Source organism: Lepisma saccharinum, chromosome 28 (genome assembly GCF_977018435.1).
Source record: "Lepisma saccharinum chromosome 28, izLepSacc3.1, whole genome shotgun sequence".
Classification (NCBI taxonomy): domain Eukaryota; kingdom Metazoa; phylum Arthropoda; class Insecta; order Zygentoma; family Lepismatidae; genus Lepisma; species Lepisma saccharinum.
The window spans coordinates 24389867-24402463 of NC_139256.1; the positions used below are offsets into that span (position 1 = coordinate 24389867).

At 38.5% G+C, this 12597-nt stretch overlaps 1 protein-coding gene across 1 annotated transcript in view; it reads right to left on the reverse strand.

Annotated features, from left to right (window-relative positions):
• The window catches only part of LOC145980863 (uncharacterized), a 57937-nt gene extending 46945 nt beyond the window's left edge, over positions 1 to 10992 (reverse strand). Inside the window, exons 1-2 of the mRNA XM_083113945.1 lie at positions 10924 to 10992; positions 7344 to 7997 (exon numbers count right to left, since the gene is read on the reverse strand). Coding sequence (XP_082970071.1) covers positions 7344 to 7997; positions 10924 to 10935 — 666 coding nt within the window. The 5' untranslated portion in view covers positions 10936 to 10992. The remainder of the gene's footprint in view (positions 1 to 7343; positions 7998 to 10923) is intronic.
• Positions 10993 to 12597: the final 1605 nt, after the last annotated feature.

Here is a 12597-nt window from a genome sequence, read left to right on the forward strand (position 1 = left end):
CCCTGATGTCCCGGTTTTGGGAGAGGGTGGCTAATTGCAAAGATGGGGATGAGCGATGGTATGATGAAATTTATGAATGGACATTCACAAACAGCCATCCCAGGCCGGGATTCGAACCCGGGACCTGGCGTCGTAGCATTTCAAAGTTAAATTGTTAAATATTTTATACATACATACGACCATGGATCAACGATAATATTTATTATTATTTTAATTCTTTAGATGAAGGGAAAAAATGGGCGAAAAAGGGAAATTGTACCCCTTTCAAAGGGAAATTGTGCTTACAGATTTTGGCAACACTGGTCAGAACCTCACTAATGTGAAAATTCTGATGTGTATTTCACTTCTTACATCGAGTTTTAGAAACAGGTAATTAAGTATTTGATTTTGTAGATTATGAAGGGTGGTATTAGTGTATTTGCTATTTGTTATCACTTTTGTACCATTTTTGGCAAGAACAAATGACGATTACACGACTAGATTCTCGCCAGGACAGACCGTCAATGCGCAGTATTACTGTGCATTTTTGGAACAAAACCTGCGACCTGCGTTGCGAAAGAAGAGGGGACACTTTCTTCTGAATCCTCCCATCATTTTGCAGGACAATGCTCGGGCGCATGTAGCGCAACCTGTGGCTGATTTGTCAGCTCGATGGGGCTGCCAGGAGCTCTACCAGATGAAGATGGAGCTTCCGAACTGTTCCAGAGATTCTTCAGACAACAGACCGCTCCATTCGAACAGAACAGGCACTGCTACAGAAATACTACAACTTCCACATCACTGGCAACGGTTGTACACAATGCTGGTGACTACATCGAAGGGCTGCAAAAGTTTCACAGAGGTATCCCTTTCGTATCATTGAGAATTAATACCTAGTTGTCACTATTAAATTTCTAACACACGTATAAGGGTCATTCCATGTCAAATCAAGCAGGAGTTGACCCTCATAGTCACCAGTTTAATGATTTTGGTACACCCAACAGCAAAAGAAACAGTAGGCCAATTATCCACCACCATTTTAATTCAGTCTGTATTACACAATGTGATGACAATGAATTGAAATAATGACATCAATAAGCAGAGAAGAATGCATGCTTCGAACCAACATAGTTCCATTCCTTAAAACAACACAGGATGTAGAATAAAAGTAATTAAAAAAGAGGTGGATAAGTGGGGATCTGACCCCGAATCCACTTAAATATGGCATAGGATAAACACGCACATATATTTGGAACACACACAGCACAGTGCTGTGTTTCCAGTGAAATGCACTTAATATCTCAAGTGTCCCACTTGTGTATCTGCCAGTACTGTTAGAACAGAACTTCAACCGCCATCGTCCTTCACAATAGCACTTGCGTTTGGTACCGACAATCCTACAGTTCTGTGCTGTGTGCGTTCCAATTATATGTGCGTGTTCTTCTTATGCCATATTTACGTGGTTACGGGATCAGATCCCCACTTCAATTTGTCCTCATCTTGACATTTGAGGGGAGGTATTGTCCCCTAAAACCTTTTTTTAGCCGAAACAAAAAAACACGTACTTCTTCCTTTGGGCCCCTCTATACACCTTCTAAGTTTCATGGAAATCGGAGGGGGACACTTTTATAACCTCCTTTGTTAGCCGAATTTTAACACTCCGTTCAAACGTTCAAATTTCAAGTTTGAACAGCTCATAACACCCTCACAATTGCTCATTTTTTGGATATTTTTAACTACCATCATTCCTCTTTGGACTGAGAAAGTCTAATAGGTGTGTTTTTCATTTATGAAAGAAAAATGAGATTGAAATTTGTACTGCACGAGCAATGAGCTGAACCGCTGTGGATCTATGCTTAGAATTTTCATTTGTGTCGTGATAAACGATGTATATTCTTACTGTACAGGGACAACATATTAAACCACTTGATAATATGTGTGTGTGTGGTGCGATAAATTTTATATCTTTTCACTGTTAATATTATATCGCTGGTTCTGTGACCGAGCGTATTAAGTTGTAAACTTTCTATGTCGGCATGAAGTATCATTTATTATTATTATTATTGTCATATTTACTGTTATTTTGAATCCACATCAGATTTTTATAAAATAATTTTACTACTGTTAGGGAGTTTTCAGACAGAAATGGTATTTCAAGCTGCACATGTGTAGCTTGTGTGTCACTTGGTCTAGGCAGTTTTTCTGTATCGTGTCCCTCGGTCTGTTGACCGCGAATGCCCAGGTGGAGAAAGTAAATATATTCACTTGTGTGCAGTTCGTAATCCTTTCGCTTGTGTGTTGTCACTTCTGTGCGAAAGACCTGTTTCGCTTGTCTCTTTGGTGTGAGAGTTCCTTTAGTATTCTGTTTTTTTTCTGTTTCTATAATTGTCAGATGTTATTACTCACATTTTATTAAAATGTGTTTTCCTCTCCATTTTTGATTGATTGATTTGTTGTTTTTTAATTCCACTTTATGCACAGATAAGCTAATCGGAACTGGACCTACAGTTCAAAGTGGAATTCGAGCCACTATGTGCTTCCACCGGTTAGAAACAAACACAAACAACATTTTTTTCAATTTACCCTTACCTTTGATCAGTGGCCGCGATTGGGTTCCAAAACCGTGGGGGGGGGGGGGGGCAAGGTACCAAAACTGGGGTGGGATAATGCGGGCTCAAAATTGAGAGCAACTACCCCCTCGCCCCACTTAATTGCCGCCACTGCCTTAGATAGAACATAAATAAAGCATGTAGTCTTGTTGCACACCAAGAAACCTTATTTCAATAACGAAAATTAGGCGGAAAAGTAAAACAAAATGTTACAAAACATATTACAAAACATTTTATTTAATAAAATTAGCAACAAGTATAAGAGTAAACAAGTAACATATATTTAACTTATTTCTTTGAAATGGTATCTCACGGAGACTGGTACTGGAAAACTCCCACTCTTCGGTGCTTGGTCGCAATTGCTGAAATAAAATGTTTAATAATTAAAGCAATATTCATCAACAACTTTTCATAATTAGTAAATTTAGTACTGGGGAACAATATTAAATTAATTCAGACTTCATTAGCATTTGTATTGTGGTATAACAGCCATTTCAGTGACCGTTGTTCTTTTCCCGCGTTTTCTTTACCAATCACGTCCATGAAAACCACGCATGCGCGTTGTGACTCTAGCTGTCTACTTGTGAATACCAATACAAAAGACTTACACTTTTAAAATTTAAGATGTTCTGTACAGAAGCTGTCCGCAGAATTTCACTGAATCCCTTCAGGTGAAAGGAAATATTTAGGCCTAACACAGAATTCATAATGTATCATGCAATAAATTTCTATTTCCGGACTTCTGTTGTGAATATTTCCACGTATAGATGTCTCCCTTATTCATTTGGAAATATACCTAAGAATAATTTGTTAAGAAGTGATGATCGAGTTTATGAGTAGCTGTAATTGTTATGCTATATACTGGCACCGATGCATCTAGGGAATATTTCCAAAACGACGTACCTTTTTAAGAACTAAACTTCAGTTAAACTGTAAAACTTTTTCTTAATTTGTTGCGTGTGAGACTCATTTTCGTCCGTTATTAAATGGGTTGTAAGATACAACTTGTATCAAATTAATGATAATTAATGATAATTCACAAAATATATCCAGACATTAAACTAACAGAGTATGATAGTACAAAAAGTGCAGAAACGTATGAATATAAACTTTATTTTTAATATTGTATTTTCGGCAGTGTAGCTCTTTGCATGCACACACAAGATTCAAGTACAGGTTGGAATTAACACTCTATTAGAAAGTTGACGAGCTGTATCTCTGCGGGTGACCTTGACTAATTCGCGCAGATACATGTCCATACCATAGATGCTACCTACTCGCCGATGAGTGGTCGACAGCTCTTACAAAGTTAGAGGAGAATGACACCCATTGGCTAAGGCAGCCGGTAGCTCCTCCCTTTGTTACTGCGCAGCCAGTCGTGGTCAAGGTTCAGCCGCAAAGATACAACTCGTCCACTTTAACGAAGATTATCTTGAATGAATTCATTAAAACGTTCTTGCAAACTCAATTCCGAATAGATTTGGATGCTTGAGTTAGCCTATACCTAGGCTCAGTAACTAAATTTTTATTTTCTCAATTTTTCTGAGTTTATCGTGAAATCCAACTATTGCAGATAAAATTTTATTTTCAAAGTAATTGTTGGTCTAATGCGCATCACACTAAATAACTTATTAGGGAAATCGTTAATTAATACAGCTATTTTTCAGACAATGAAAACATTTGCAACATTTCGCCCGATGTCGTAATTGTAGCGTCGCCTTGTAATCAAGGGTCCTAGGTTCGATACTCTGAGGAGGCATATAGTGGTGGGGATCCCTTTTAAACTCTAGGCCCAGTGCCTATTTAACTTCGCTTTTCTGCAACTTTTGGCTAATCGCGAAGATGGGGATGAGTGATGATATGAAGATGTTGATGAAGGGACACTCATGTCTAGGCCGGGATTCGAACCCGGGACCCCTGGCGTCGTAGCGCGACTCGATTACTACTCCGAAGTTGGCGAATTGGAATTTGAATCTTCGCGAGTAGCCAAGAGTGGCAGAAAATAGAAAGTAAAATCAATCAGTCAAATCAATCAACACAGGAACGCTGCAAGAGAAGGGAAATGGATGAAATGATTGATTTGCTTTATTTTACTTCGCTTTCTGTGCCACTTTTGGATAATTTGCAAAGATGGGGATGAGTGATGATATGATGAAATTGATCAATGTACATCCATGCCCAGGCTGGGATTCGAACCCGGGACCCGTGGTGTCGTAGAGGGATGTGCTAATCACGTAAGGAATGAGGAACAAAAGAGAAACTTCGAAGACTTGATAGAGAAGAAAAGAAGCGATAGATAAGCAGAAAGTAAGATAAAGAAAGAAACAATATATATGGAGAAAAATAATTAAATGGGTAAACGGAATAGAAGTAAGGAAGATGGAGGAAGGAAAGGAAATGAAGAGATAAAAGAGAGAGAAAGAATAAATGTTGAGAGAGAGAGAGAGAGAGAATAAGAGAGGAAAGAGAAACAGAAGAATATCAGCAGAGAAAGAGATTAAGAGAGTATGACATAAAAGGTAGAAAACATGGAAGTAACCCAGAAGAAAAGAAGTAAAAAGAAAGATATCTCAAATTTGCTAAGAAAATATGGAGAGCTTAAGAGAAACACAAGTAGAAAGAAGAAGCGGAAAAGGTTTACAAATAATAGGTCTAAGAGAAAAAACATGAGCAGTATTCCTTTTTCTAGGTGTGGAAATGATCCCTGCGGGCCCCCATACATTTTACTAACCAACCTTCATTGTGACTGTAACAAAATAATCATGATTCAAAGGGTGAGAGGAAAATGTAGTTACTCTAAATTCATTCAGTAATGCGTTTCTTTGCAGAAGCGAGAAAAGATAATACCAGTTCTCTCAGAACCAGTACTCCCGTTTGTTACAATTATCCCCTCCTCCTTTTTCAATCTTGCCAAATGACCTTGAATGATCTGTTTTTTTTTCACTCTTGATGTACTTTCACCTTTCCTTCTTCTAATTACAACAGGTCTTTCTCAATCCACTTTCACTTGGACTATTAAATCCAGGATTGATTTACTTTCTCCTCCTTTCTGTCACGTAATCGTGTGAATGATTTCCTAAAACTCTGTCTAAATCATTTTAACTCTGCTTTACATCCGTAGCTTCTCTCTTTGAAATTGGATTATTTCTTGTTACAAGTTAGCCGAGAATTAAAACTAGTGTAATGGAAATTAATTCTGTTTCGACGTAGTTACTGATTCTAGAGTTGACGAGTTGTATCTTTGCGGGTGACCGCGCAGATACATTTCCGTACTTGCCACCTACTCGCCGTGTGATTGGTCGACAGCTCTTACAAAGTAAGAGAAGAATGACGCGCATTGGCTGTGCCGACCAGTAACTCCTCCCCTTGCTACTGCGCAGCCAGGCTTGGTCCGAGTTCACCCGCGAAGTTATAATAACTCGTATACTGGAAAATAATCGAACAAGTAAAAACTAAAACTATGGCAAATGTGATTTTTAAGTCACGTTTCCACAACATTGTGATTTAGTTCTGATATAAAAAGATTATGGTTTGTTACGTGCGAAAACGTAGGACCTATATGGTCTATCGTGGTATTAATGTTCAAGTCACACCCGCTCCATCTAGTAACAGAATACAGAAAGAATTGAAACTTTCAGTTTTACGCGCCCATAATGCCTCAAAATTGAAACTTTGATAGGCTTTACATTCAGATAATGCCCTAAAATTTAAACTTTCATAGTCGTTACGCACCCATAATGCCTTAAAATCGAAACTTTCATAGTCTTAACGCACCCATAATGCCGTAAAATGTGACATTATCTTACGAAAAGTTACACTTTCATATTTCGTTAAAACAGGTCTCAATGGAAAACTTTAATGAGCAAAAAATTTAGAATTTAGTTCTAATGCACTAGCAATACGCTAGATATTTTTAAATTTAATTTTTACAAAATGACCGCGGTATTACAATATAAAGATCAAGTAAGAAAAGAGCAGCAGAAGCATTTGTATTTAACTCTGAATTTCTTTACTTCCTCTATGATTAAAGTTAAGTAATTCCTTGCTGAACTAATGTTTGTTTCTTTCTTGGTAGGAATTCGATAAATTTTTACAATTGCTTCTTTCCTGACATCTGTTGTAACTTTTGGATTCTTGAAATTTTATGGTTTCAGTATTTTGTTTATTCATCTTTCTTATATCGTCAACAAGTTCAGAAATATTTATGTACTTTGTTTGTATTCTTTGTAACTGTTTTTTATGATAGAAATATATGCATCTATTGCCTTATTCTTGGGGGGGGGATTTCATATACATTATTCTCTCTTCTCCAAAGATTTCTATGAATGTAATGCATTTCTACCACTTCTGTGGCCGAAAGTGTTGAGATTTAGTTCACGATCTCGTGAGTTCTGGGTTCGAATCCAGGCTATAGCATGGATGTTGCTTTGTGAGTGTCCTTAATCAGTCTTTATCTAATCATTATTCATTCTCATAAATGCGATTAGTCAAAAGTATATGAAAACCATTAAAGTAACAAATATTTAAAAAAAATATGTCTGCAAGAATTTTTAAAATCGAAAACATCTTGGAAACAGAGGTCCTAAGCCGATATCTATGTCTAATATGCTTTAAAGAGCGATAAATATTTATGAATTCCTGTCTCTATTTATATGTATGATAGTTTGTGTGCGCACAATAACAACATACTGAAATTATGAATCAGAGATACTAACCTGCATAAATTGGACTAGAAAATTTGTGGCGATACTTTTAATGGTAGTGATACGATCTATGGTGGTGATACTTTTTCTTGGGGTAATGCTTGTAAACTGGAACATGGACAGGATACGGTTTTGGTACTGGAACAGGTACTGGCTTCTCTACCGTAACCGGGTATGGTTTCTCTACTGGATACGGGACATGCTTTTCCACAGGATATGGAACAGGCTTCTCTACAGGGACAGCTACCGTCTTGATGACTGGGACGGCTACAGGATGCGGGATATGGACAGCCACCGGATGTGGGACATGCACGGCGTACGGCTGAGCCACCGGGACAGCCACGGGATGAGGCACAGGGACGGGTATGTGCCTGATAACTGGGACAGGAACCGGTTTGGGAACGGCTATGGTTTGGGTGTGCGTGGGAGCTGGTGCTACCGCTACTATTCCGCCACTGTACCCGACGCTACCGTGGGAAGGATAGTCATATCCGCTGTGCCCATAGTCGCTGTGGCCGTAGTCGGTTGAGCTGTAGCTGTAGCTTGTGGAACCTCTTTTGCTTAAGCTTTTCTCTGCCTCGTAATCATCAACCACATCATCTCCTTCATCGTAACTGTATTGCGCTACGCTTCCTCTATTCCAAGATTGGCTGTCGTCTTTCTTAGCGTAGCTTGCCGTCACAAGCAAGGATATAATGGTCCAAACCTAAAAAAGCAACATAAAATCTGTTTTCTAAATTCAGAAAGTCAGAAAAACTAGACAACTATCCAGGGTTACAGAAATAGGAAATACAAACCTGTAAAATGGACCAATTTAAAATGCATTTAAAATTTAAAGTAGTGAAGAATATATCATAAGAACCAAGAATGAAATAACAAATCACCAGTGCAATTTAAACTACGTATTTCCAATTTTTATTTACATTCCCTGTTTCCCATTGTGTCCTAACTTTATGCAGGAAATGCCAAATTCATATTTAATATTTATTTTAAACCTCTTTACGTTTAACTTCTAGAAAGTTCCAGCGCTATCTGTTATTGCAAATAGAAATTTAGAAGATCTGTTTATTATTGTTTAAGATTTACCGAAGGAAAAGAAGCATATAAAATGCAATATAATGTAAACAATATGAATTTAAAAGAATGCTCATACATAATAATTCGTGCACATCGTACTGCGACGCCAAGGGTTCCCGCTCGGGCTTGGTTTCATCATTTCATCACTGATCCTCATCTTCACAAATTAGCCAAGAGTCACAAAACGCGAAGTAAAATAAACTAAATCAAACAAAAAGAAACAACATAATGATTCGTGAAATAGAATCTCGTAAAAAAAACACTACAGGAGTAAGCTCTCTTAACTACAAGAACCTTTTAACAAATGCTAATTTCGTCATCTGTGCGCTACGATATACTAACAATATGATCTGCTTGTAAAAATATTCTAATATTATTTGCAAAACTGTAAAATATTGATAGATACAAGTGTTTATAATGAGGCTACATTGAAAAATGAGCTCATAGCCCACTAGCTGTATATGTCACTTTCTGAATTTATTTTCAAGTAAAGATGGCGCAACGTACAATAATGTTTTTAAATATTTTCATAAGCGGTAAATTTTAGAGAAATAATGAACAACACATAAAATATTGTGAAGATAATAAAACCTGTCAATAGGCGGCAACCGAGTACAATGACGGTATCAATAAATTGGAATCACGCTATGTAAAGTGCTTGAATGGGTATGGTGAATATGTGGAAAAGTAGATTAACATATGTAGTTCTGTACCATAGGTTATTGTCTATGTTTTACGCCAAAACATTAATATTTTCTGAATGACGCTAGTAGTTTACGTGAAAAACGAAAATGAAGTTCCGACAATTAGATTAACGTTGTCTAGATAGCATAGGCAAACTACCACTTTAATGCACCGCCAAATAAATTAGTCTGTGCAGGCCTATGCTTACAAGCCATTCGTTTACGCTGGCTTGTAGTCTCACAGCGGATAGATACATCCATACCGGGGTCTCCTTTATCGCACAATACGAGAACAACTTTCTGTTCTGACGTCACACACGGTATGCCTATGTTGTTAGGTTCGTTAGATTTGCTTCTCAGCATAAACACACTGTACATGTATTATTTATGCTAAAAGAACCTAAGAATTTAGGCAAGGAAATCATTTCACGGTGAGGTCAGAGCGCCAGGTTGTTCTCGCATTGTGCGATAAGTCTATACCAGGTCTGTAGCGCAGAGGTTCTCGAACTTTCTTTTCGTTGTACCCTTAATCTTAATTGAACGTCTAATGTACCCGCACCATACGTTTTCTCCGAATTGTGAGAATTTCCTTCTTTTACTTTATTTTACTTCGCTTTCTGTGCCACTTTTGGCTAATTTGCGAAGATGGAAATGGGTGATGATGAATAGACACTCACAATCCATGCCCAAGCGGGGATTCGAACCTGGGACCCCTGCAGTCGTAGCGCGATGTGAAAACCACTCCGTCTGATTGGTGGGGCGGTTTTTTATGTTGGAGACGTGTATTTGCAATAGACCAAAATGGCATGGAAACATTGTAAACAAATAAATATTAGAATCGTACTATTACTATTTTATTGGGCGTTCCTACGTTTACAATCTTTATGTTGAGTTACAAAAACAATAATGTGAAACGTATGTATGCTAAGAAAAACTACATATTGTTTTTCCAGAGTTACTGAAAGAAGTAAAGAACAAAAAAAAGTTTGTAAACAAAGTTGCAAGCACAATTTTAGAGTTTTATTGTAAAACCCCAGAGTTTCACGTGAGATTGATGTGATTGCATAGCCTGTCACAGTTTCTTGAAGTCTGGTTGTGCACTTGAAACTTTCAAGCGGAGATTCGGCCCCAAATTTAGTCTCTTTCGGTACATATTTCTTTTAGATATACAATGAATGAAAAGCCACTCTGCGAGCTAATTGCGTATCCATTTCAAGTAGTAACCAGTGATGTGCATGCACGCGTAAAGAACGATAGCCTACATTCTACACGTAGATTGTTTTATACACGTAGAGTACGTAATCTATGTAAACAACATGGCGAAAGGTGAAAACTTAGCAAAGAGCGCCCTGGAATTAAAATAAAATTATACTGCATATCAGTTGCTGATGTATGTGGAGAGCTTATCATACTCTTTCTTTCAAATTTGAACAATTTCTCACCTAGGAAGAAACCTAATAGGAAATATTCTAGTGTTTTTTTGGAAAAGACCACTCCTGCCTCACGACTGCCATCTGTTGTTGTTTTTTGCATACTATTTATCTTCTTCCATAGTTGATAATAGAAGAGAAGAGAAATTTTGTTGAAAATAGGATTCTTTTCATTTCGTTAGGAATCAATATATTGAAAATGTCACTTTCTCTTCATGAAACCATTGAAAATTAATTTTAGTGCACATTAGATTGTCTACGTAGTCTATGTAAACTACAACCCAATGTAATCTACACGTAGATTACGTGTAGACAACGCATGTAGACGTAAACTTATAGTCTACTGCACATCACTGGTAGTAACTCTAAGGGTACGCGTACCACAGTTTGAGAACCACTGCTACAGAGAAAGGAGAGAAGCGAAGAAACAAAATACACTCACCACGAGCTTCATCCTGCATCCGTATCCTCGCAGGCCGCCACTTGCTTTCAAGGTCTCAGAAGATGCCTCTCCTACTGAGTATCCAGGCCGTAAACCAGGTTCTTATTATATCAGGGGAAAAGAATCATAGCTTTCACCTTTAACATGACTGACCCTTTTTTCTCGGTGAATCCTCAACCTTGAGAAGCGGCCAGGCAGGATGACTCCATTCCAAATACTTTTTTTTTCCCTGTCGAATGTTCATTTCAGAGCAAAAGGAAAGCCTATGTTTACCGCCCCTGCAGGACTTTCCTATGTTGTGCCCACATATACATAACTTTTTTCAAGAAGAAAATTGGGCGGAGTGGCTACACGGATCACACTGCCCCCTGGCTAGAAGACTGCGTATCATGATCACTGATGCGTTATTCACCTGCTAATGAACCTAAAGCAATGCAAAAACTTGGTCAAGAAAGTGACATTTTTTGGCGACACGGGTCATTTTCCGACTTCTCGTTGCCGCTATGCAAATATCAATCATTTCCAGTAACTTGACTCCTGCTAGAAAAAAGAAAAGAGCTATTGCAGTAGAAAGTCCTTCTTGGTGCGTTTTCGGTAGGAGGTGTCTCGAACTGGACATGCATCATCCATTAGTTGAAGGCCGAGGTTGATCAGGTCTCTAGACCCCTTACTCAGAACTGAAACGGGGGGAAAGTTTATAACTAGATTTGGGTGGAGAGGTCCAATTATTCCTCCCCCACACTTTTCAATGTCAAGCGAGCCTCCCCGATGGCGTAGTGGTAACGTTGTTGTCTTGTAATCAAGGGATTCCTGGTTCGATAAGCAGTGGAGGTACATAGTAGTTCCCAAAACACTTTAAACTGTAGGCCCAGTCCTGATTAGCCAATCTGTACGTAAAGTCGACTTAAAAACTCTTCAGTTGTTTAATTTTTTGTCACTTTGGCTAATCGCGACGATGAAGATGATTAATGATATTGATTTGATTTTCTTTATTTTACTTCGCTTCTTGTGACACTTTTGGCTAATTTGCGAAGATGGGGATGAGTGATGATATGATGAAATTAATGAATGGGCGCTCACAAACGCCCAGGTCAGGATTCGAACCCAGGGAGTCCTGCTAACCACTCGGCCACGGGCGCCGGCATCTCAAGCAAATATCACGTCAGTATACTCATACCCCTGCTTCCCTCGTGATGTACTGGTAACGCTCTCGCCTTGTACTACTCAAGCGGCCTGGGTTCGATTCCGGCGGAGACATATTTCGTGGTGGTTCTGATGCAGCTTCACACTGTAGATCCAGTAACTATTAGCCTGTCCGAGTGGAATTTAGACAAACTATATTCTGACGTCATTAGACCGTATTATAATCACTCATCCTCATCTTGGCTGATCGCGAAGATGAGCATGAGTGATGATGTGATGAAATCAATGAAGGGACAAAATCAGCACCCATGCCCGAGCCGGGAATCGAACCCTGGGTCCTCTGACATCATAGCTCGCTGTAGGAACATGAAGAGATACAAAGAAGTCAGACTGAGACACAGTGACAAGGAAGAAAGAGAAGAGAAATGAAGAAGCAACAGGGAGAAAGAGTGACAGAGATAGGAGAAAGGGAGAGAAGAAAATGGGATGGGATGAAAAAGACGTGAAAACATGTACAAGGAAATGATTAAA